The sequence below is a fragment of the Numida meleagris genome, chromosome 6 (assembly GCF_002078875.1).
Source record: "Numida meleagris isolate 19003 breed g44 Domestic line chromosome 6, NumMel1.0, whole genome shotgun sequence".
Lineage (NCBI taxonomy): Eukaryota > Metazoa > Chordata > Aves > Galliformes > Numididae > Numida > Numida meleagris.
The window spans coordinates 24936165-24963448 of NC_034414.1; the positions used below are offsets into that span (position 1 = coordinate 24936165).

The 27284-nt window shown below is 38.2% G+C and overlaps 1 protein-coding gene across 1 annotated transcript in view; it reads right to left on the reverse strand.

Moving 5' to 3' along the window:
* The window catches only part of INO80 (INO80 complex subunit), a 56613-nt gene that overhangs the window by 19759 nt on the left and 9570 nt on the right, over positions 1-27284 (reverse strand). Inside the window, exons 9-25 of the mRNA XM_021402279.1 lie at positions 26206-26401; positions 25936-26003; positions 25447-25656; positions 24840-24920; positions 23475-23570; positions 21211-21270; positions 20452-20594; positions 19284-19368; positions 18702-18819; positions 17942-18027; positions 16831-16998; positions 16276-16409; positions 15427-15494; positions 12694-12787; positions 11370-11547; positions 6197-6337; positions 2130-2355 (exon numbers count right to left, since the gene is read on the reverse strand). Of these exons, the coding sequence (XP_021257954.1) occupies positions 2130-2355; positions 6197-6337; positions 11370-11547; positions 12694-12787; positions 15427-15494; positions 16276-16409; positions 16831-16998; positions 17942-18027; positions 18702-18819; positions 19284-19368; positions 20452-20594; positions 21211-21270; positions 23475-23570; positions 24840-24920; positions 25447-25656; positions 25936-26003; positions 26206-26401 (2152 nt within the window). The remainder of the gene's footprint in view (positions 1-2129; positions 2356-6196; positions 6338-11369; positions 11548-12693; positions 12788-15426; positions 15495-16275; positions 16410-16830; positions 16999-17941; positions 18028-18701; positions 18820-19283; positions 19369-20451; positions 20595-21210; positions 21271-23474; positions 23571-24839; positions 24921-25446; positions 25657-25935; positions 26004-26205; positions 26402-27284) is intronic.

Sequence of the window (27284 nt, forward strand, 5' to 3'; positions counted from 1 at the left end):
CAGAGCAAAAGGACAGCAACTGTAAAATTCTACTCTGTGGTTTTCAGTCTGAAAAAAATTCCTGCCTCCAGCTGTGGACAGTAATTATCAACAAGGAGATACTTTGGGTTCCTATGGTCTGGGAGGAACAGCTAGAAACGATTATGACTCAGAATAACCTCAGTCTGGAGTTCTAGCCTATGACTGCAGATGGGCTCACAGCTCTCTGAAGAATGAGAAAAAGTGCCTCTGGGCATGCAAAATGCAGAGGAAAGAGAGATAAAGTCTGGGTTCCAGTTGACACCCCTAGTTCCCCTCCCGACAGTCTGTACAGCACAATGGGGTCAGTGAGGAGCTAGCTGGCTCTCACAGTAAACAGCCAACGAGGCCGGTGCTTTTTTATCGATGCTAAAAGGACTCAGACACTTCCTGCCATTTAATCCAGGACCATTTTTCTTTCAAAGAACAGGAAAAGCCTCAAGAGATTCCCACAGTGATCGCAGCTGAGCCCGCTGCCAGGGCACTGGGAACGCCGAGGCTGGAAGAGGATAGATCAGGGTTAGGAGAGAGAGGTTTCCCCTTTGTTCCTGTCACCTATTTACCGTGGACCTTCACACCTATGGCTTCATTTTACGCTTGCTAGTCTTCAGCCTTGTAAATGGCTTCTTCAGGCTATCAGTAACTTTCTGGAACTCACTGTGCCTGCTTCTGCATGTATAAACACAGATGTCCTGCTGTATTATGTGGCTTCTTCTCTTAGAGCAGGTCTAGATTTGAATGCACGTTTCCATCTAATTAAAACACAGCTGTACAAAACTACTTTTTTCAACCACTTTTATCTCCAACACCTCTCAGATTAAGCCAGATTCATAAACAAATTATTTGTTGTGCTTGGACAGCAATTTGTCAAACTTTGTACTTATTCACTCACTCCTGTAAGATTCTTGTACCCCATCATTATTCCTCTACACATTTTTTCTGCTGACAAAATTCTCAGTCTCTTCATGAGAAAGCAGCTCTCTAATTTTATCTACATCGTCATCTTCATTTCTCTGTCCATGACTTCTACCTTAATTTATCCCTTAATTAGTTCCTCATCGTCTACTTCTAAGTAATTGGTAAATGATTCCATGAATTCCTGAAGAAAGGAAACTATTAAATCAATCACTAAACATTAATATATGCAAACTCATGAAAAAACAGTTTCTCTATTACATAGGTACAAACGTGCATGTTCTTCAAATGACTCCATGTACTTAGGATGTACTTTCTTAAACCGGACTCCAGCAAGCAAAAGGCCATTCTCCTTTTACTGTACTAACTTCCCCTGCCAAACATCCTTGACCCAAAAGGGTCTGGGAATAACTTAGGATCTGGCAGTGTAAGCTGTTTTTCCTCTTGGCTATCTCTCAGATCTCTAGTGCTTTTTGCAGAACTCTGCTCACTGTTCAGGACCATCTTCTGACAACTAGACCATGACCAGTTTATGAAAGTCACTGAAGTACTGGTAATCAAATTCTAGTAAATCTTGAATTATTTTATCCTAATTCCACGAAAAAGTGACATGCACTTACATTTACATTTCTCACTTTACTAGGAAATATGAACAAGTCTTCTCTGTTTCAACTCAACAAATCCTGCATGCCTTGTTTTCTGGGAAAATTTCATCTGAACTAGGTCCCTGTATCCATCCTTCTCATGGCAAATTGCTACGAGTAGTTTTTGTCCTTTCACTAACAAGAACAACAAAATACCTTCAATCAGTACAACGGTCTTCCAGCATTACCAGGAGGCAAAGTATGACCAAAACTTTTCCTGCAATATCCCTATCTCCAACCTCAAGTTACTGCTTGGTTATCTGAGTGGACTGTGGTTTATTTAGCAAACCCACCTCTTTACACACACTTTGAGGACTGACATGCAAAGAGAGGTTTGTAAGCATTAGAAAAGTCTGTAGTAGACTTGTTCAGTCTCCATTGACAGCTTTACAAAGGATGTGAAATCACAGTGTTTTTTAAGATACCAGAGTTAACTTTCACTCAGGAGGAGCAAACAAAACAGAACAAAAACCATAAGCAAGCAGCATGACCACCAAAGAACAGATGGCCTTATTTACCTCACCTCTATTCCATGATAAGCTCCAAACTCACCTGGTATCCTGATGAAAGACCAGCCGTTCTGAGGCCGGATCCCCAGCAGTCCTCCTGGACATTCTGGGAAGAACTGGGAGCTTTGTTTCTGCCAGTCAGCTGCTAATTCAGGGGCTCCATTGACTACACACTGCTTTGCTTCAAGACTTCCTCCTTCCCTTAGTGCTCTGCGCTCATATTCTGCACTTCGATCATTGCAATAGAACTCCAGTGGCACAGCTGTTACCTGTAAGTAAAACCATAATCAACATTCTTGTTCTGGTTGTCCTTCATCCTCATCCGCAAATCTCACTTCAGACACCTTCACACTGGTTCAAATTTTAAAAAGCCACATTATTCCAGCACGTACAAATGGAAAACAACCTTAAATTGGTTTAAAACAAAGAAAGATGAAGCATCTTCCTTCCCCACAAAAAAAGCCCCATGAACAATCAGGCATGGACTATTTGCCTTTTGATAAGCACTATCTTGTACCAATTGCTATAAAACTGATAGCAAAGCTGACAGTAAAAGAACAATATTCTTGCTGCATCTTTCATTTTGCCTAATTTTTTTTTGCTCTTCACAATGAAGTGTTTACCTAGCAGATACGAAAACTACAAATTGTCCCCGACAGAAATTCATGTGATAATTTAAAACTATGACTATCAAGAGATTCATTAATACGTTGTAAGCTCACTTAAAAATTAAACTAAAATTTAGTATTACACAGTTAGCCTTTCAGTATGGGAATTAAGAGAGAAAAATTATAAATTTGCAGTACTTTGTAGGTTACCTGACAGCAAATATATCACTACTTTATAAGTCATTGTTGTTCTTATTTCAGAAATAAAACTAAAAAAAAATATTTACCAGGTAAATTACGCTATGTTTCAAACATTCATGAATCCTAAAACTCTGGAAAATGAACACACTACACGAGGGAAAAAAAAGTAATGAATAAAAGAAACCAAAGTTTTGAAAATCTTCACATTTTAAGATGGAGACAGAGCAGCACAGTAAGAAATACTAGGGGAATCTGTAGGTTTTGATGCTAAACAGTAAGCAGCTGAGCTTCTGGAGAACTAAGAACATGTGGGAACAGGTTTGATAATTTCAGGTTTCAATTGTCCCATTATCTTATAGCTATCTGATATCTTATATGCTGTCTACTCCTCTCTGGACATTTACCAGCTAACTCGAAATAGGTGATATTAAGCAAGAACTTTTTGATAGAAACCTATCGTCTACTCCTGTTTCACAGGAGCTCTTTTCATAGGAACAAATTCATTTCACAAACAGATTTATCTTTGCAAGTACCAATCGCTTGTTTAAACAGATTCACAAGAACAATGATAGGACATACTGAAACAAAAACCAAAAAGGCATACAAAATCTTAGCAGTAATTGCAAAGACACTGTTCTGCAAGATGCCGAGAGCTATTTTTAAATTAGGCTGTCTTGTAAGTTGCATGCAACTCTGCAAAGTGAAAGGGACTTCATTAAGTAAGGCTTTGTACACATTTCCACCACTTACTAAACGGCACTGGGGTTGATGCTGTCTTGCACTGCCACCTGTAGTCCAAGCATGAGACTGTCTTTTGTGCAAGAGCGCAAAACCTCTCAATTCAAAATTCAAATTTTGTTGCCTCAGCACTGCTGCCCACTGCAAACTATGGCAGAGATTCGTACTGTTTCTTTTAAGGGATACTATTAGCCATCACTTTTCAGTTCCTATTTCTATAGAGGATAGACTGGAACACTCCTTCAAGTACAGATAATCTGCAATACCTACCCTAAAGGAAGCGCTATTAGGAGACAGCCTTGAGACGAACTCTGTGTATCTCAACTTTCTATGATTTAGCCCTATCTGCACTCAGGCAAATTGCCTCTTGTAGAAGGGAAATTACACTGCTAAATCACCCTCACCAATAGCCCCTTCCCCCGCAAATAGCTGCTACATAAACACACACTCCTATTTCTATCATTCGCCCCATTAACTTCTCAAAATTCATCACAGGTCAAACAACAACAGAAGGCTATAGTTCCTGAGAATATGTCCTCTTTGCTAGTTCAAGTCCTGTACAGTCCTGCCAAAAGTTTCAAACAAGCATAAAATTAAGTCTTTGTATTCCTAGAAACAAAAAGTAATGCTTCCATTTAATCATTTTTCTACGCTAGCCAACTCAAAACAAGTACCTTTATTCACTAGAATAAGCGTCAGACAGGATCTCCCCTCACCCTTCCCTTCAAACCTGGCCTTCTAAACCTGTCTCTTCCCTTCCCAATATTTAGGTAGTATTCAACACATTCTTCAGAAGTAATTCAATTTCAAGCATAAAGAGTGACCAATCTTTTCCTTGGAAATTTGAAGGAATTTAAAGGAAAAGGGAGTCACTGCTTGTCATCAAGCCAGGCAGTATGTTGTGACCGGGTGGTGATATGTGACTTCGAAAAACTAAGTTGTATTTCTGGCCCTTAGGACTGAAGGTGCAGATGAATTCAGCTCAAGAAGCAGCACACACGTGGTAAGTAGAGACCTAACAGCCATCCTCCCTTCTCCAGATGCTAACATATAAAGATACAGGCAGCCACATTTTGATGAGGCTGCCTCAATAACATCCACGCTGATTAAAGAACGTAACATTTGGATAGTCTGGTAATAAGAGTCTTCTGCTATTAAACTGCTTTTGTATCATCATAAACAGTATTAAGACGTCTCTTAAAATTATAGGGATTTTATTGACTTGTTACTGCTTCAAATTAACTTGAAGCAGATGTCCATCCTCATTCTAAGTCCCACCGATGCTTACTGTTCACTTACAGCAGGACTTCCTCAGGAGCAAGAGGCTGACTGGGGGAAATCTTGGGTATGGGATAGTGTACAGAAAAAAAATTGGAACAGTATGATTAATTTCCTGCAGGAAAAAGAAAGGGTTTTTTTTTTTTTTTTTTCCTGTCTTTTATTTGACCGTGAAGCAATGCAAGATAAGTGTGTGGTATTAATTATTGTTAGTTGATTTCAAGATACCGTGACTACATGACTTCATTCACCAACTTAAGAAGAGCAAAGAACTACATGGTAGAGAAGAAGTAATCTAGAGACACAACCTCTCAAATTAACTACATACTGCCAGACACTTCTGTGGAACTTTACCTCTGTAACTCACTCAGCGTGCTATAAAACCCAGCACAGTGGCATCCATTGCATGTTTATCTTACTTTCAGCTGTTTCCTCAAAACTGATGTTCACCCAGGCGATTAAGGAGAAACAACATTCAGTAATTTATCTTTTAGCAAGAGCACGGGTCAGAACCTCCTTTTTTACAAAAGGTTATTCTGAAGGTGGAAACTCTCTATAGATATGCTTATCTATTATGATGACAAATGGTAGATTCAAGCCCAGATTTGAATCGTAAGTACATTTTGTCAAGCTTTGCCAAGATCCAGCAACACAATAGCCACAGACTTCTGAAGGTCTCCTGTGTCAGCCCAGAAATCTTCATCTAAAGTAATTTCAAAATTCAGTTACTAGTTGATACACAATCCCAAGCAGTACCATCCAACATCCAGAAGACCTAGAAAACCTTAAGACTTTCTACTTAGTCCTTTTATACTACAATTTGGTGTTTCTTTTCTGAAGCATAAGCTGATGCAACAAGATAAACTCAGTATCCTTTTCAAAAAAGCATTACTTCTTAGCTCCCTTTGTCATGAGAATCCATCAATCACCCCATTCCATTCATATCATACCTACACTCCCATTAGATTATATAGGAAAAATCTACTTTGCAATCTTTTTCTGTAATTTTACTGCTTTTGTTATTAGGAGAGAAAGTGAAATCTGTATATGTCAAAATAATTCCTGTTGGGTGCATCTCACAACTTTCCTTTTCCCTTCAACAGCCACTGCAGTCACTTCCTCTATGAAAAAAAGGACTATAGAATACAGTAGCAAAAGGATATCCTCACAACAATTTTACCCAACCACAAGAAAGCAATAGATCATCCTGTTCCTACGACACAATTCTAACAAGATTTAAAACACAATAGAAAATACATACTTTATTAACTTCACTTGGACTTACCCGTGGACTGGCTATGCACAGGAAGGACGGCAGCTCAGTCACCTGGCAGCACCGTACACATGAGGTAGCTGATCTCCTTCGATGTATGACATGATCTGAATAGCCAGTAACTGCTTCACAGTGGCTACTGAACACAAGGTTCTAAAAACAAAATTAAAATTGAGAAGTTATTGTGTCTCTAACGAAAAACTCCTCTCAAATCCTGTCATCACTCATGAGAAAGACAGAAAAAGAAAACACTCTCCAAGTATTTTTCTAGGAAAGAGGAAACTCTACACATCTTCTGCAGTGACAACGTACAAGATCTCCATGCAATTATCGCAGTGTTAAAATACTGAAATGCCTGAAATCAGCATAGCTCATATCCATATTTACCTTTACACTCATTTGGGGCTAGAAACCAGTTTTTTTTTTTTTTTCCCATTTTTTGAACCCTCTGACCTTAGCTTTTATAACGAGGGAATATTCCAGTAGATCTAACTCTCAAGCCATTTTCTAGATGCACCTTTATTTATTCTGAAGCATGGGAAAAATGAAATCTAGCAGGGAAAAAAAAAACTTAAGACACTAGGTAACATTGGACAATCTTTAGACATAGATTTTTTCCAACTTTTTTTTTCCTTCCTGTGCAAAAAGGCTCTGAAAGTTACCCCCAAAACTTTCAAGGTGCTGGCACACTTACTGACACATGAACATACCAATGTGTAGAATGTGGAATTTGCAAGAGCATCAATGCCCTTTTGATACAGAACAATATACTGACTGTCCTTGATGATAAGCAGGGACCATTCAATCAACACTGAAGTTTAAGGACAGTTCTTTGAAGATGCCCAACTACTCAGAAAAACGAGACTACAGAACTAAATTTTCTCTGTGTGCATCAGTTATATTTCTGTTATTATTGTTAATATCTGCACCAAATGATTAAATGAATTGCTTATAGACTAAGCCATTTCTGCTACTTCGTTTTTATTCTAGCTTTTCTACATTCTTACCAACCAATTGTTACATCCGAGGTAATTACGACAGCAAGAACATGAGATCATTATTCTGCATACTACAGAAAACAAGCAACAAAAAAACAAACATTAAGAGGCGAACTTCTTGCTGCTATAGGATCACAGCACATGCCCTCCAGACAATTATAGCAGTTCACTTAAGTAAAATGTGAACAGCACCTAAAGCTTCAACATTGTTCTGCCCCAGATCCTACTACACCAAAGTTCACAGTATGCTACTTTCAATTGACAGGAACTCCCAATTTTCTAAAATCCCAGAGCCTGAAACTCTAAACATCAAGCCACACTTAAGAAAGTGTATATCCAGAGTATCTCAAAAATGTTAGAAAACATCCAAATACCCACAGCAGTACCCTACCATGGACCACACATTCCTGGCCCTATTTCTAGATGTAGATGTGCTGAACAAGAAGCAGATGGCTAGCACATGGGTGACTCCACTAGTTAAAATCAATATACCATCAGCAGATCTTTCCATTGATAGGGTGAGTTTGCAGTTCAAAAGAAGAAAACAAAAGAAAATAGTGTAATCCTTAGATTACTCTAAATGCAAAAGAGATAAGCAGAATAATATGGAATCTCCTGACAAGGGAGATAAATAGCCTTATTGTACATAAATGCTATGATCACCTATGAAATACAAACAATCCTAGAACATAAGCTGATCTTTCAGCTGATACCAATGCAACCTGTGGTCAAGCAAAAAGTTCCAACTCTGACTGAACATCTGCTCCTCTGTGTAAGACATCTGAAGAGTAAGAGCTGACAATGGACTTTCACTGACACTCAGCAGGGCTAAAAAGCCCTGGTCAAAGCTTGAGCCACATGAGATAACATGATCCTAACCAGGCTCTTACTCAGCTGCAATTCTTTATCAGTAACACTACCTTAAGTAGAAACTGCTTCACACGTTCACTCCAACACCTACAGAACCCCTTCTGCTTGCTGGCATAGCTGTCTGCACATTAAGAAGTGGATGAAGATGAAAACAAACCCTTTGCTTGTCCACTCCACATTAGTTCTGCGATCCTTTTCACCACCTGGTAAAACAGACTGTGCTGAAATAGCACAGTGCACAGTGCAGGACTGGGGATACACAGCAGTGGACAGCTTACACATCTGAGTACCAAAAATTCAGCTATACGTAAAATCAGAGAACAAATTCAACTGACAGAAAATTGTTGCAGCTGGCTCATGCAGGACCTGAGTGCAAGGGCATACATCAGAGGAGGCAGGATCCAGCAGTTGGGAGTAAAGAACTGAAAGCAAAGGTCAGAGTGGAAGAGCAGCTTCTCTTAGCAACAGCAAGCTATTAGTCAGACTCAGAAGAGCTACTTCAGGCTAAAGTCCATTTCTTCCCTGGCCCATACACAGGAGGTATAGCTGGTACTAGAAGTACACAGGAAGAAGCGAAGAGAAAAATTCTGAGAAGGTACCCAAAATAAAAGTATTATTTTTTCATGCACAATGTATTAGAAGCAGTTCTTGTACATGGGCATAAATCTACTTTTCACCGCCACACTTCCTGTGCACAAATCATGAGAAACACTCCAATATGAATGCCCTGCCATACACAGGCATCAAGTATTCATGGACACAGCAGACACCAGATAGGACAGGCACAGCGGAAACCAGCTCGCCATCGGTCACCCACATGGAAAAGCCTGGATAAGGATACAGAGCAGAACACAGGCATAGCTCTAAAATAGCTCCTACACCTCAGTACAACAAAGCTAAGCATCTACAAAGAGGACTGTTAAAACAAACATGCATATACATATCTACTGCAACCATGCAATCATGGTAATTGCTGAAGGAGGCTTTTCTATATAGCAGATAGGGCTGTAAATAAATATGGGCTACGGCTACCAGCACCGTCCTAAACTTATTAACAGCCCTAAGATTTTATGCAAAGAAAATGAGGAAAGCAAAGGAGAGAAGGGGTCATCTCGACAGATCAGAATTCATATTAACTTAAATCAACATATACAAATTAATACACATGTGGATGTGCTAAGGGGAATGAATAGACCTGACAATGCAAGGGATTTCTGTGCTTACGTGAAGAAACTCATACCACCTTTAGACAGATGTTACTTCAATTTCAGACTGAACCATTAAAAAAAAGGGATTTTTTTTGTCTACTGATTTATTTTCATAGTTTGCTTCTTACATAGGAAATGCTGATCTGAGCAGTTAAGAAAAGCCTTTCCAGATTTATACCATTTCCTTTTTCCTCTGTTTCTCCCCCTCCCCACTCCCTACACGTTACTATCTTGTGAAGCCCTAGATGAAGCCTCAGGGAGTTTTACATAAAAAATTTCTCAAATCTGGGCCAAGATTTAAAAAAAAGTGTATTGTTAAAAGAAAGAAACTTTTAGGATTGCTTGTTTTTCTACACCAATTTTTGTTCTGCATACTTTTAAGATACTCTATACATAAGCTATCTGAACAATTCTGCAAACATAACTTATTTTAAAGTGATTTCAGGTAGTAATTTGTCTATAATGAAGGTTAGAAAAGTTCTAAGGAATCCTTCATAATTGTAAGGGTAAACTTCCCTTCTCTTTACTGGGGCTATCACAAATATGCAGTGTTGCATAAGCTGATGAACTTTACTCCTCAGCTGGCTGTTTTCTGTGGGAAATACAAGTTATGACAGTCACAGCCCTGGGAAACACAGAGACATCAGTAATGGCTTCATTAAACAACACAAATGATTTATTTGGAGAAACAAAATTACACATCTAAGACCTGCCAGGTTGTGGTACAGGTGGGTCTCAAGTCTACCCGCTTGTTTTTTATTTCATTCTTTGTATTAAAAGCTAGATGTGCATATTCCACGTCTCACAACTATAATGTAAGCCCACTTTCCATTCTGTAAGAAACTATAGCAATTTTTATTTCAATATTTACATCTGCTAACCCAAAGGATATATAAAGGCCTACAATGATATCATCTCTACTTCTTTTCTGTTAGGCTGCAACATTTACCACAACATAAGTTTTTCTTGGCCATACTCAAGAGAGGACAGAGCTACAACACAGTTTCAGAGAGATAAACACTACACAGACAGTACTCAAATGGCTAAACCCAACTTCAAAAAATATTTTGCAAGCAAATCCACAGTTTAGACATTTTATCAAGCTAGACAGGGAATCACAGAATATTTAAATATCAGTACTGGCAGAGTTAACTGGCACACACACTCAGTTGGCTTGATCTCTGTTTGACAACTGGGAGGACTCATTTTGTTGGCTTCGCTGCTAACGATGCAAAACATGACACCAAGCTCAAGGTTGGTTTCCTACTGCTTATGTGTCTTCAATTTCAACTTCCCTTACACGCTATTCAATTGAATTCTGGCTATCTCCTTTCCCCTTGCAGACTCATGAAGTGAAGCAATATTCCCCAGAGAAATTTGGCAAGATCTCACTGCTTCAGAAAAGACTTTTTTACAGCAATTATAACTGCCACTAAAGGAGAATTTCAGCTATACACTACCTGTTTTCCTGGCCCTAATGCTAATCTTTTTGTTGTCTTATTTTCCAATGAAACAACTTCATGGAATTATAACCCAAGAAATCAACAACTAGGTCGTAAGGTGACAAAACATTCACCCACATCCTAGAGAAAGGTTTAGAGAAAATGACCTTGCATTACACAGTAAGATGAACACATTTGTAATCTACTAGCCAGCAGCAGAAATAAACGGTAGAGTAGAAAGACCACTATTGATAATGCTTGTCCACCAACTCCAAAACTCTGCTAGGCTAAATGAAGCCTCTGATTATCCCAGTTGCTGCTACAGTGTATTGAATTTGAGAAGAAGAGCAGCTGACACGCAGAAAAAATTACAGAAAGCTCTCAAGCTTACGCACAGAATCTGCCTCTGATAAATCATGAGTTTCATTCTGCTATTCCAATAATATTTTTAAGACTTCTAATTCAACTATTTTTACGTAACATGTTTTTAAATGTACCGCTATACAGGAGTAAGACAGTAGTCAAGCTATTTTTCTGAACGTCATTTAAGAGAGCATACGAATAAAGTTATCTTGTTTCCAAGTTTCTGTTTCCATCAGTTTTGCAACAATAAGGTTCTCGTGCTTCTTCCCTCATGAGGATTTGCTTATGCCTCTATTTTGCTTACCTGCAGCAAAGTGCAGCTGTGCAAGTTAGGGAAAGACAGTGGGAAATTTACATCGAGCAAGAAATCCTTGTTCTTTAGACAATGTGAGCTCTGCTGTTTCTCTCTTTCTGGTTCCAACCAGGAGCGCAAATGATGGAGCCTGTAGGAGGCTTTCAGAGACAGGAAAAGAGCTAACCATCTGAAACAAAACACAGCAGATATATTTATTCACTATTTTGTGAAACAAAAGCTTGAATATATTTAACTACATAATTTCATTTGACACAAACATTGTGGGGTTGTGTTTTTTTGTTTTTTTTTTTTTTCAGAAATTTAGGCTGACAGTGTTCTGGCTTGAAGGAAATCATTTTTACTAGACATCTGCCAATTACATTATTCTTATTATCATTTTTTCTAAATTGGCTTAAACTGAACCTAAATAATGAAATTAAAATACACTTGGAAGTACTTCATTTAAAAGGGTCAAGCCCAAGTTAGCCATACTTCCTAAAACTGCATTCTGACTTCTCTGTAAATTATTCCACGTATGCATTGCTCATAGCAACCTGTATAACGAATGCAGAACTTATCACAAAGATCATTCAGATAGCGATATTTATACTGCAACTGAAACACAGATGAAAAACAAGTTGTCCAAAATAACTGCAACAATAAAAGAATAAAACAAAGCCCTAAAGAAAACACCTTCATTTATTAATACATACTTGCTTTTAATCTTAAAATTCTTACAGTCGCTACTAAATGTCAGCCACAGAACTGTCACTTATGGAAAACACCATCTTAAACAGATCACCTCCCTTTCCAAGTCAAGACAGTTCAAAATGTTAAAAATCCACCATTCTCAGCCTGTACCATGGAATACAATTCTATATTAAAAACAGGATGTGTGGAGAGGAGACAATACGGATTGGAGCTAAAGAACAACTGTCACAGTGCAATCTTATTCCACGTGTTAAATACATGCTCAAGTGCAACTGATGAGCATCACTACAAAACATTCTTTAGAAGTCTGGATTTTGTGCTTCATAACACCAACAACCTACAGCGTGATCCTAAGCAAACTCTTCTCTTGCCCTTTGACCATCTTGTATATTTGGAATATAAAATCTTCGTAATAGAGGTTTCCTCTGACAGAGGCATAAAAAATTACCTCGCATAATGGTGCCCTATACCTGGAGAAAACTCTGTAAGTTTACTTATTCCTTAATGATACATCAGTGACAAATACTAAGAGGCACAGAAAATGCAGGTTTACAAAGATGCCTTAACATCACCTGTATTTTTCCTGTAATTATTAAGAGAGAGAAAAAAATGTTGTCCTCACCTGGCTAAATGTCCCTGATTCATGAGGTTTGCCATTTCTGCTGGCGAGACATCAATAAACCGAAGGAAAGAAAAACAGCTTTCTTCATTGATGCCTGTGTCACAGAAATACTGAAGTTAGGCCAGGACATATTACAGACACCCATAGCTGAAAACAGTGAATACAATTCAACTGTGGTAAACTCTATTAAAGATACACATTCTCTAACATGACAAATCTGTGTGAATAAACAGGAGATCCTAATTTAACATAGATCTCTTAGAAATTCTGTAAAATACATCTTAATTGCTATTTCCCAATTCCAAGTTCCGGTTCATTTTCCAGTCTGGGCAAGAGAAAGGTATTTACCAAGACAGACTTGTTCTGGGCGAGAAAAACATGCAATCAGTAAGGACATTTATCTGACCTACAAGGAATCAGCAGGCAGTCATGCATTTGCTAGTGTGAACACATATTTCCCAGAGATCTGACTAGAACATGCACTTCTAAGGACAGCCTGCCAGACATGCTCCTTCTCACCCAAACTGTGAGTCAAACATGTTGGAAGGAGATGTAGGAACTGGTAGGGGAATGTGAGCGAGTAGAAAGATAAGGATGCAACAGGTACAGTGAGGAGCAGAAAAGACAAGTTCCACTGTTAATTAAAAAAGCTTTTCAGGCCCGTCTATGTGTCCTTTATTCCCAACACTATTCATATTTTTTCACGTAACTTCTTATGGAGTTACAGCATCAGTGGATAAAGGAAGAGCACTGACATCATCTACCTGGATTTGTGCAAAGCGTTTGACTCTGTCCTGTGTGACATCCTCATTGCCAAACTGGAGAAAAAAGGATTTGATGGATGGACCACTTGCTAGATAAGGAACTGGCTGAATGGCCATACTCAGAGAGCTGCGGTCAACGGCTCAACGTCCAAGTGGAAAGAGGTGACACGTGGCGTTCCTCAGTGTTACTTAACATCTTTGTTGGCAACATGGTCAGGGGGATCAAGTGCACCCTCAGGAAGTTTGCAAATGACACCAAGCTGAGTGGTGTAGTTGATGCGCTAGGGGGAAGGGATGCTATCAAGAGGGACCTGGACAGGCTTGAGAGGTGGGCTCATACCAACCTCATGAAGTTCAACAAGGCCAAGAGCAAGGTCCTGCACCTGGGTCAGGGCAACCCCAAGCACAGAGACAGGTTGGGCAGGGAATGGCTTGAGAGCAGTCCTGAGAAGAAGGATTTGAGAGTGCTGGTTGATGAAAGATTCAACATGAGCCAGCAATATGTGCTTGCAGCCCAGAAGGCCAACCATATCCTGGGTTGCATCAAGAGAAGTATGACCAGCAGGTTGAGAGAGGTGATTCTGCCCCTCTACTCTGCTCTTTTGAGACTCCACCTGGAGTACTGTAACCAGTTCTGGGGCCGCCAACACAAAAAAGACATGGAGCTGTTGGAGCGGGTCCGGAGGAGGGCCACAAAGATGATCAGAGGGCTGGAGCACCTCTCCTATGAGGACAGGCTGAGAGATCTGGGGCTCTTCAGCCTGGAGAAGAGAAAGCTCTGGGGGACCGTATAGTGGCCTTCCAGTACATGAAGGGAGTCTACAGGAAAGCTGGGGAGGGACTTTTTATAAGGGCAGGTAGCGACAGGACAAGGAGAAATAGTTTTAATCTGGAAGAGGGTAGATTCAGACTAGATGTTAGGAAGAAATTCTTTACTGTGAGGATGGTGAGACACTGGAACAGGTTGCCCAGTGAGGCTGTGGATGCCCCCTCCCTGGAAGCATTCAAGGCCAGGCTGGATGGGGCTTTGAGCAACCTGGTCTAGAGGGAGGTGTCCCTGCCTACAGCAGCGGGATTGGAACTAGATGATCTTAAAGGTCCCTTCCAACTCAAACCATTCTATGATTCTATGTTTAACTTCTACACAAAAAAAATTATATATCCAAAATAATTTCCCCCTTATAGTACCCAAGAAAAAGCCTATTATGAATATCAAAACTTAAACCAGAATAATTAGTAAGACACTCCAAATTTAGAGTTATAGACAAGTGCAGACTCCTCTCGCTCCACCTGGTTCTTCTTATTTGAAAAGTTTTGCATGGCTAAGTATGTCCACACTAATGGACTTCAGCATAGCCATGCAGCCAGTATCTCTTTTTCTTTCTTCTCCTAAAATTTCCCCACTTGAGGAGCTGAGCAATCTAGCTCACTCTTTTTTAGCAAAAAATATCCAATCGTCTATAATGATAAACTATATTTATCAACATAAACTGCTTATCTAGTCTTCTGTTCATAAGTTAGATCCCGGGTCATTTGCAATCTCCTACTTTTTACTTGAAATAAGTTAGCAGTGTAACATACAATACAGATTGTACTAAAATGAATCCGAGATTTCTTTGAATTGAATCTATGAAAAGATCCACGCTAAACTGAAGAGGCAGCATTAATCCACCAGCAGAATCTAAGAAAAAAGACAAGGAGGAATAGAAACAGAGATTGAAGTAGGATTAAGCAGTGACTAAAGTCTGTAGAATATCCTTCCACCTGCTTTCGTACTTTCCTTACTGAGCACATGAAAAATATGGGTTGACTTCCCTTCAGGTACAAAGGCCAAAAGAATTCTAACAAATTCTAATCAGATTATCTCAGAGGACAGACTGATTTGACCTTTCAGTTCTGTCACTAAATAACATATTACACCACACATACAAGTGTGCAACCCGGCTTGCTTCCCAGGACCATAACATACCCTTCCTATGGAAGAGAGACTGCTGGATGTGGTCTGGTGCAAATGGCGAAAGTAAAACCCGTAACCACCTGAAAATGAAGGCAACAAAACAAATGAAAACACTGAGAAGGTGTTAATGCATATAGCATTCAATCACATAGACAGCAAAAAACGTGAAGTAACCAGTAATTCCATTCTTTGTAAGTATTCCTGCACTCTGGATATCTGGATTGCATAGCATCAGCAGTGCACGTGCATTACTGTTAATCTGACACTGAGAAACACCACTGTTTTTGAACTGCGTTTTATGCTGTAGAACAGTTAAGTCTCATCTTCAAACGTGTCTTTTTCATCTCTGTCTTGAGCATTCTCAAACTGAGTACAAAACCAGATTTCTCAGGAACTGCCAGTCAGAAAAATCAGTGAAGTGCACTCAGGCAGCTTCTACTCACCCAAGGTAAGCATTAAAAGCTGCCAATGCACAAGTAGATAGTCACAGTGTACCATGTCACTACGGGCAGATACTGATAGCTTCCTTACCCATGAAAAAACACTGCAGGGAAAACAAGTCTTTTGCTAAAATTCTATTAAAGATAGTTCTGCTATACATCATCATCAGCAACTCTAAATTCCTTTTACCTGCTTTCTTATTCAATCAAAGGAATATTTGATGATCAGGACTCCAGTAAGAAGGAACATCAGATATAAGAAGTTTAACAGCTGTATAAATGAAAGAACGCTAGGAAAGCATTGCTTGGCAAACACTACTTAAGTTCATCAGGTAACTGTTAATTAGTGTTTACAAAGCTAAAATAAGTCTAAGTCATACTACTAAATAAACTAAGTTGGAGAGGAAGTGCAGTAGCTTGCCTGTCCCGTGAGTGGTTGAAGACCCTGATTTGTCCGTGACGGTAAATGAACTTCGAAATTGGGTATGGCTTTAAGGAGATGTGAAATGGAGACCAAGTTTCTTGTCGCTCAAATAGCTCTGGGTGATTGCACACCTGTAAGAAAGGGAGCATGTCAGACATTAAGAAGAGATGAATTCAGGCTAAAGCAACATTTACATCCCATGACAACTATGACTATTGATCACTCTAATATTGGCTAGAATTTCACAGCCATTTTGGTACATTTGTTCAAATTGAACACTGCACCATATCTTTTCCTATTCACAGCTATTCCCTCTCTTTCACAAGTAAATGACGTCTTCAACAACCAACATGGAACCAGATGCACGCAGCATTTACTTGAAGCTCTTCTACCTCAACACTGTGCAACACTGCACTAGAAAGACAACTGAATCACATGCAAATTTGCATGCCTATGCCGTAAGTTTTTTTATATGATGTTTTCTACAAGTTGTACTTTGGCTGTGAGCTAATGACTGAATATACATTTTAATTACTACTTAAATAGCCTTACCTTCCTGAACTGCATGACTAGATTCATGAGACTACTAGTAGTGGTCTGCGCTTGCTGAGTAGTGCCCATTGAGGATTGCAAGAGGTCATCAATAGAGATTTTATTTTTCAGAGCTTGATACAACAGCTTCTGTCGACTTGTCTGCTGGCAGTACATAAGAATTTCAATCTGCAAAACAGTAATGAAGTTTTAGCTTTCTCTCTCTCAGAAGCAGAGCATGATCACATCAGTACAAACAAAGCAAGAAAAACTGATATTAAGTAAAACTTAGCATTCTCAAAAAAATTATATATAGGCAGTTGTGTTCATGTCTGTATTTCAGGATCCAGCCTGGGAAGCACTTAATCAACAGCTGTGTTTTGCAAAGCTTAGGTAACAACACAGGAGACAGACCTTTACAAGTATGCGAACACAACGTAGAAAATAGAGTCTTAAGTAGCTGATCAGCTTAAATTCTGCCTTCAGTTCTGCTATTCCATTCTTAAATGCTACCGATTTGGAGTCACCTTGAACAGATGTCAGGAACGCATGATAAAGACAACTAATAGGTCACATAGTAACAGCGTTCATGAGAAGAGTTCCAGTTTTGAAACTAACAAGTACATCAAAACAAAGCACATGTCTCTTAGTCAGTAGTCCCAAAACCACGGGACACATTGTTCACATGCCCATCCAGCACCATTAACAAGAAATTAAGACCTAAGAGACAAGAGCATGATGTTGCCATTATGCACATCTTGCTCAGGGCAAGCAAGTAGCGAGTCCTAAATCCATGCCAAATCCTTCACAAAGGCCACCCAATCACTGCTGTATTAATCTCTTTCACCTCAATTAGTGATGTTACTGTCACCTTAATTGGGCTTATTTTTTATTTGCAACTGTGAACATTTACCCCCAGAAGGAAAAAAAAGTGCATTAGCTAGGGGTTCTTAAGTTACATTCACACCCAATGACATCGCTGGAATGTGATACCAGAAGGAGGTCTGTGAAAGGTCTACAACCAAATTTCATTTTACAGAGGGACAAGTTAGCCTTTAAAAAGCAGATGTGATAACAGAGCTATAACAATAAAGTTGAAACACTCTAATTAAGGATCAATACTTTTTCTCACCTTATCTGACAGTTCATTTTCCACATCTTTCTTGATTCTTCTCAACATGAAAGGTTTCAGGATCATGTGCAAACGGGATAGCTGGTCTGAAACACAATGCAAGGGGGAAAAAGGAACTACTACTTCACCAGAGAAGGAAACGGTACTGTGTTCTACTACTCACTGCTCAGCCAGTTCCCCTCTTAAAGCACAGAGTTTGGGTTATTTAAGAACTCTTAAAACCTTCACCTTTGTGACAAGATCCAACTGTGCTGTGTTCTATTCCAATCAAAAATCACCTACATTAAGTAGCTAGATTTTTCAACATAATTATCCCTTGAAATTTACTGTGGAACTTATTCTTTTTTTCCAGCAAATAATTTTTATACTTCCCTTCTGGAGCTCAAAAGGTGTTTAGTGCCTTCTATCATCATTTTTATTTAGAGAGCTTGTAACATACGCTCAAGGCCTACAAAATGATGGGCTCTAAAGAAATTTACAAATAAAGTATTTGTTCTCCTGTATTGGTAAGTGGGAGGATTAGAGACAGGTATCAAACCAACACCTTCACCACATGTTTTTTCCATTCACTACGCATGATGCAGTCAGAAACAAAAATTTTGACAAACACTGGACAACAAGTAACGATGTTCCAATCTGACTAATGTACTGTCTGCTTCAGAAGACATTTCCCATACACAGAACAAAAGAAAGTTTATCATTGGTAGCTGGAAAAGGCAATAGATTTTCAATACACAAACTACCATAACCAAACACTCACTTTCATCAATGGCAGATTTGTTCTCTGCATGACTTTCTATGTCCTTAGAAAACCACTCATTGAACTCTTCATGGGAATCGAACAATGTTGGCATGATAAAATGCAGCAAGGCCCACAGCTACAAAGGAAAAGAAAAAAACAGTGTATCAGCCGAAGTCATCCTGCTGTGGATAAGGTAACTGGGGATCCCACATTCTTGCAGCTCTTTATGAGCAAAGTCACTTTACTAGATCACAAGACGGAGTGAACTGAAAATGAACCCCAGCCACATTCTTCCCCCATGCCAGATATATCAACACCACTAGAAAGCAGTGAGAAACGTAGAGCAATGATTTCAGCCAACAGAAGCAGCAGCTACCAGAGCTATTTTTTATCCTGTAACATAGGCATTACTACCTATCAGATATCTTCAGTCTTACTGTTATTTGACTATGCCCTCGCAAAGCTGATACTAGTTCTTTTGCGAATGGTGTGCAACAGACATGATCCCACACAAAGACAACAGGTTTCTCAACTGCTCACAGACACTTAGGACATATTCTTGTGATAAAGCAAAGCCAGCTCTTGTGAGCTTGTGAATACCTCAGCCATTGTGTTCTGGATTGGGGTCCCCGTCAATAACAACCTATTTCGACACTGGAACTGCAGTAGGATCTTCCAGCGAACACTGATGAATAAAATTGAGGGAAAAAAAAATAAATCATGAGCATTGTTTTTGTAGGATATAAAAAAAATAAGGAACTTTAAGACCAACTGCTTCTAGTGACCTTCCCAAATGTTTTGTAGCAGGTCACTGGGTAATAACATCATAGTTACTGCCCAGTCTGTCTTTCAAAAGCCAATTACAAGAGGAAGTAGCCTTTTACAAAATACAAAGGAATGCAAATAAAACAAACGTTGTATCTAAATATGTTTTAAGTCACTTTTAATACAAATGCTTTGATAATAAACTCTTGTCATCAGAATAATTACCTTCCCAAAAGAAACAGTTATTATCAATCATAATCTTGTGTATTTTTCAGACTTTACAACACTAAGTCTATGGGACACTGTGGAAAGAGTGCTGAGCTGTATGTTACAGTCTTAGAGGGGCAGTTTCCAAAAAATGCTGGAGATGCAGATTTCATTCTAAATGAGTCTCCATCTAAAGGACTCTTCAGCTTACGGAAATGGAGACTTGATGTGTACAGTGGCAACTTGGGGAAATGTTATGAGAAAGCAGTTACAGAGGTAGAAATGGACACATCTCTACTCAAAAATGAACAGAAAGCTTTCTGGCACAGAGTACTATGACAAAGATCGGGCTTCATTGCAACTGACAGTATTCACAGGGTTCTGACCTTCACTAGAAGGCCTGGAAGTGCCACCGAAAAAGGAATCAAAATAATGCATTTAATGGAGCAAACCGAAGTAACACACATTGAAGACTATACACTGTACATGTGGCAGAATTGTATGAGTAGCCAGGAAAAAAGGTGAACAGTATTTAATACCATTTTCTTTCACCGTTCTGTACTCTATTCATACTTCTGTCCCACAGTTAGTTTTTAATTATGTTGATGTATTTGGAAGAGAAAAATTGTGGATCATTCCATTGTCACAGAGTTGGAGTTATATACATAAACTATGTTAGACACTTGAAGTCTCATATCTGTTTCAATCATAACTTCTATCAGTTTTTGTACTTTTTATATTCCTCTAACAGGTTGATAGAAAGGAAAGATTTTTTTTTTCCCAGTTCATATATTACCTGGAGCTACTTTTGAGTGCTTGTGCTTCATCCAGCACCATATATTGCCACTTTACTCGCTGGAAATACTTCACATCCTGTACTACCAGTTGGTAACTGGTAATCACCACGTGGAAAGGAGCATCCTGAGTATACAACGTCTTCTATAAATACAAAATAGAAAACAAATGCCCATGTAACGTAAACACATCATGAAGAGTTCACCTGTACATGCTGTAATTTCAGACTTCTGTTTCATACTTTTCTCTCATTATTACTTCATTTTTCCTCAACTGACTTTTTTAAGTATCTATAACAAGGTTATTCAACTAGCGGATCTCAGCCCATTAGTCCCTGATCAATTTCAGATGCTTCTTAATGCACCAAACAAGACCCAGGTGTTGAACTCTATAAAATGCTGTTTACTTATGTTAAATTAGGAACAATCTGACAGTTCTGCAGGGACGCTAGACTTGGGCATTCTGAGTTAAATTATCCAACTAGAATAAACAGTTCTTGACATTAGAACAGCCCGCTTCATTTGTAGGGCCCTAGTTTCTTCAACTAACTTCACACAACCTTAAATTGTGCTGTACTGTATTGCTCTCTAAGACAAGATAAGTCTTCTACCTCATTATATTAACAAAGGCTACTACATCGATGAAGAAACCAGCACTTCATTATCCACACATTGCTTAGCATAATAAAGTGTAATAATGGTTTGTTTTACTTTACACAAATAACCAAGACGATCCAAGCACATAGGCGCGCCAAAATTACCTGACTCCAGAACTTCCTGATGACCTTTCTATCATGGGGATTTCCCCAGTAAGGTAGCACCTGGAACAGTATAAAAATACAAAGACATTATTTTCAAATAAAGATGTACTTGCTTTAGAATCTTATACTATGCATTCTACAAAATAGAAAGACAGCATTCTTCAAAACTAAACGGGAATGATCTTTCTTAACACCTAGATAAAAATCAGAAATTACTTAAAAAATTCTTAGAAACATCATTCCAAGATAAAATTGTCATTTGTCTTATGCCTAATATAAAGACAGCATATCTTGATCTAAAAATGCCCAGAAGCATGTTTCGAAAAATGAAAACAGCTACATTATTTATGGAAGAAACAAGTCTCTACACGACTAGAAGGCTTGCTCTCCTGTTTAACATTCTCTGTTGTTTCTCCCAAATAATACCAACTCTTTTGGATTTGTACTTTGGAACTGTTTCCAGAGATGAAAGCTAACACATCTGGTCTAGACATAACAAATAAAACAATTTTTAAAAAGTCAGTAACAATACAAAAATCTGGCCATTCATGTCCCATTGCTCAGAACAGACCTTTGCAGTGAATGGAAAGCGGCCAGAGCTACTAGTTACTAACTCTACACTGCCATCATCTGTCTGATGAAATGACTACACACAAGACTGAAAGCGAGGAATGCTGTTTTTCCAAGCTTGTGAAACATCTCCACCCTCCAGCAGAGAAGCTCTAAATTACTGCACATATGACATGCCTTTGGATGAACATTCTTTCAATTGTTCTGAAATAAGGATGCTATTAAAAAAACCATCAGATGAACCAACTAGTTAAGCCTTCTACTTTACATACTTCACATATTCTGCCATGGTCCTGAAGAACTAAATTCACTGTGATTTACCATAAGCATGAATGACTACGGATTTCAGCATGATATGAAGCAGGAACAAAACTGGTTCAAAAAAATCAGTAAGACTTATAAGCAGTAACAATCAAAAGCTTAGAATTTTTTTAAATACGATCTGTTCTGGGAATGCGGTATTATTATGCCATTAACCCACAAAACAGCTATGTAATAACAGAAACAGAGAAAACCATGCCGATTATAATAATTATTATTTATTAAAAAAAATATATAGTTCTCTTGTCTCAAGCATCCTGGCTGCATTTTTGAAATATTTTCTGTATTTTATTCCCAAAATGGAGGAAGCAAAGAAGTTACTCATCTGTTCTATAAATTTAACTGGTTGGGGCAAATTACAGAAAGTAAATAGATAATGTGGCCAATTGCTCTCGTTTTCTACTCCAGATTTTCAGGTATGGTCCCTACTGTTTTGGGACCAAAAAATCAAGCATTACAGCAATACTTCCAAGTCTTTTCCCACACCTCATTAAGTAGCCAAAGCATTCAAGCCTTGTTACTGGTATGTTGGCTACTTACAATTATGTTTTTTACTTATCAGTATTATAAATTCTTTATAAGAATTAAGATTAGTCAAAACCTAATCAGGACCTCCTCATATAAAAGGTTACCCTGTCAACAACTCAAACATTTAAACCATAATCTCTTCTTTGCAGTTGTAACCACAAGCTTATGAATCTTTGTCTACCTTTAATTCTAAAATGTTGTTACTGCTTCAGCGACATATATTTCTTTCAAATCTTCCTTCCAAATGCTCAAATGTTTTTCACTGGGTGGCACAGGTAAACAGCTTGTTTTCCAGTAGCTGACTGCTTCTTGCTTTCTACATAACTGTTTTCTCACAATCACTACACACCTGAAGGCTTCGACTTATTTTCCTGTTCGCTTTTTGTTCTTACCTGTGTCTCACTGTTCTCCCTTTTCTTTCTTGCTAGTTGCTTGTTTCTGGTTCTTTTACTTCTCTCTAAGAACATTTTCTATCACTCTGATTTGTTTAGAGTTTTATTACACACAGTCTTTATCTTACTTAACCAGATTGATAGGAATGACTGAAAACACTGTTCTGAAGAGGATGCATAAGACTGAAACATTGTTCTTGGGTCTGCCACTAGGACCACACACTATAGAACTGCACATTCACTCTTTGCTTACTTCAATTCCTCACCGAGTTGGTGTCTTTAAGCTGCTGCAAAATGAATGCTCTAGAAAGCCAGGACAATGCAAAAATCGGGCTCATTACAGAATTTGAAGCTTCAAGACAATGAGGCACCCAGATGTGGCAAAGAACTCAGGAAAACAAACAGTTTGCTTTTGAGAAAACATAAAAGAACTTTCTTGCACGTGCTTATTACCTTAAACTTAGGAACAAATCTGGCAAACTCCTGGTGCCAGTTGTTAAGTGTAGATGCAGGGGAGATTATTAAAAAAGGTCCCCAGATGTTCTCTCTCTGCAATACACATATTAAAAAAATTAAAGAGACATCTATACAGTAATTGGGGGGAAGAGACACAGAAGTAGTTTCATACAGTATTGCAACTACTAAGCAATAGCTGCTACATAAGAGAATTATATACAACATAACGAAACTGATTCCCAGAGCAGCAGGATAATATATAACACAGACTTCTTTCAGTACAGCAAAGTTGTTCCCAGAACAAGCACCACCATATTTTGAACTGGCTTGTTCAGTTTTTTCAGAAAGTTGCCTCCTCCACATTAATAACAGCCTCTGTCATTTTGGGAAGGAAAAAACACCAGGTGGTACTGGAAAGCTTTGCTCCATCACATCAGAATATCTTCTTGTGAAAAAAGCTGAATCCTAGTGTATTGGTGTAAGCTGGTCTGCGCAAGGGAGAGCAGGAAAAATTAAAAGCCCTATAAATGCATCCAAAAATCTCAAGTCGCAACGGGGAGACAAGCCTCTCTAGTTGTTATCCCTTACACAGAGAAGAGCTTAAGAGCCTTTGGCTCTGCATCCTTCCGATGTCATGGTTGATAGTACCACCACAAGCGTATCAAAACCAGCTAAAACAAATGCAGACAACGGCCAATCATTTGGTCACTAATCCAGCTACTTCTGCTCTTAGTACCACTGGCTGGTACCTTCAATTTAAGGCAAGTAGCTGGATTCTGCTTTTTTTTTTTTTTTTTTTTTTCCTTTTTTTTTTTTTTTTCTTTTTTTTTTAAACCTATCTACCTCGCTCTATACATATATTTCTGCATTAAGAAGAAAGCTCACGTTGTTTTTTCCTGTTTTGTTTATCTGCCCTGGCACAGAAGAATCACTGTTTCAAAAAAAAAAAAAAAAATCCAATTAAGTATGGAAATCCAGGCTAATTGTCATGAAGTTCAGAATTCGGAATTTGGGCTTCACTTCTTTCTACAAGTCTCTCTGATTCGTAAAGGTCAGTGTATCATTAAGTCTGCAACTTGTTCTCTCACCAAGCTTTTACGATCAGTGCACGTGACTCTGTGAATAAATGAAAATCCTCCTTTTATATAATTATACATAATATTATATATCTATATGCACACACCTATATAGTCATGTACACACAGGGACATTTAAAGGCACAACTTTAAAACAAAAGGAAATGTCATAAATAAAATGCCTTTTAAGGCACTCAAGGTTTATAATCTAGAATTCACTTCAAATGTGAAAAGCATGCATCTTCTATCAAGTATTCTGACCAAGAAAAAGCTATAATTCACTTACTTCAGCCAGATGTGCAAGGAGAGCAATACTTTGTACTGTTTTACCCAAACCCATTTCATCTGCCAGGATTCCATTGATGCCCTGCAAAAAATCCATAAATTTACACTTTCATCTCACTACCTTTTTATTCACGCAGGTCTTGAAAAATGAAACAACCTACTTTCTTTCAGGTCTTCAGCTGAGAGATATTTCATGTCAACCGCACTTTCATCCATTTCTAGGCCACATTCTTTTTTCCCCTCAGTCTATCTGCACATTACAATCACATTGCAAACTGGATATGCACAGGGGCAACGTTGCCTGAAATTTACAATCAGCCCAAAGCCTGAAATCGTATGCAATTCTGAGAAGCAGAAGTCTCTTCAGTGTATAATCTAAGTGACAAACAGATCTGTAGATATCCACATAAGGAATCTTGAAATGTACGTTCCGTTCAAAGTCAGGGATATTGATAGGTGGTTTACATAATGTTTTCATTTCTTCCAAAAATATTACCGAAGCAGTATATGTGGTCTGTTTTTAAAACTAGTTAATTTTTGAACAAGTTTCCTCTAATTACTTAAATCATCCTAGAAGTTTTAAAAATCTGCAAGATGTACTAAGATACCTGCTCATATAGGTTTGCCAGCCAATTCATGCCTTTCAGTTGGTAACCTTTCAGTTTCCCATTGAATATAGTAGGCTGTGGAATATCTTCCCCTGCCCGGATAGATGGATTTGCTAAACTGTAGCTCTCTCCAAAGCCAGTACCAGACTTGTTAGCAGCCCGTAAAGCAGCTGCTCGACTTTCCTTTGCATCTTCATCAAAAGATCTAGTCTAAACAAGAAATGGAAAATATGTGTAAGGTTATGAACATGTTAACAAGAAACTGTATAGTAAAAGGCTATACTCTTCACATTAAGACATATGATGCTTGCCAGAAACTAACAGAAAACAAGCCTGTTCCCAGATATTTTATATTTTTTCTACTTGTTCGAACACAGAAATGGGCAACGAAATCAAACTACTTGACTTGGCTGCTATTAAAGATTCTGGTTTAGGGACCTTTACCAATTACTCTTTTTCTTCTACTTCATGGATTCAAAACATACATACCCGGGCCTGATGAATCTGGTAAGCATCCTCAGCATTCTTCAGAGCCTGGGCTTTGTAATAGTTACTATCTGAAAACAAGATCTCCATGTTAGAGCACTGCAGGAATCAACCACCCAGGTTAAAAAAAATAATCAGATGAGCTTCAGTAATTACAGATATGCTTCTTGTACAGAAGGAATTTTATGCTTGACGCTGTAAATTTGCTTAATAACATAAACAGTACAGTAAATTTCAAGAGTGCGTAGGAAGGATTGTGGATGAATTGCTTACCATAATCTTCCTGGGTGATGTTGACCACTACTCCTCCTCCAATATCAATCTGCCTTTGGGTAGAGCTGTCTTCCAGTTTGCGTAGGATTTCCTCCTGTATTCCATCATGTCCAATATCTCGTTTACGACTCATAAAATGGGCATATAATTCAGTTTGTGTGATCAAGAAGTTAAGTTTTCGCTGCTGCCTTTTAGCCTAAAAGAAGAGCATTTACCAAAATCAGAGAAAAAAAAACAGATTAAAGATTTAGTAATTAAAATATAGTTCAAGTAAAAAATGTTTTAATCTAATAAAATGACAATCTATCTAGGTTTTACTATGCACATTATTTTGAAAAAAAAAAGGCTAGGACATCAGCTGCATACAAAAGCTAGCCACCACCATAAACACCTACATTAAAATATAAAATTGATACAAATGAAATATTCTTCTAAATTACATAATAATGGCAAAGAACATCATAATCTCCTAGAAGAAAGTTTAAAGGTTTTGTTTACACTGAAAAACTTAAAGATTAAAAAAAATAAACAGCAATAAAGAGGTCTACAGTAAAAGAACCAAAAAGTTAAAAAAAACCTCTCAAGACAATCACAGCAGGTAACTCTAATACTCTATTATTTATTAGAAAGGGGAACTGTGAAAGAATCTATTAAATGTATACATCTGAGATATTATAATTATCTGGGCTTCAGCAAGATGTTGCAGAAACTCTGTTCATTCTTAGGTTCTGGCTAGAAAATGCTACAGTAAAATTTGCCTAGTAATTTAAGCCATACAACGTTTTCAAATTTGCAAGAATTGAGAGAAACACAATACATAAAAGCATGATCTAATGACTTTAGCATAAAACTAAACAGAATGTACTCCGAAGATTCAACCTCAGCTCAACACTGAACATTGAAGGTAAAACTGTAAATCCACCAGAGAACTCTGGCAATAAATTTTTTTCTTAAATTCAACCCTTAACACTAAGAGTTGATGAGTCAGTCTCTTGGTCAACACAAAAAGTGATCACAGAAAAAATTCTCAACCCCCAACGGTCCTGCTAAAATTCTCTGCAAGTTATGATACTAGTTTA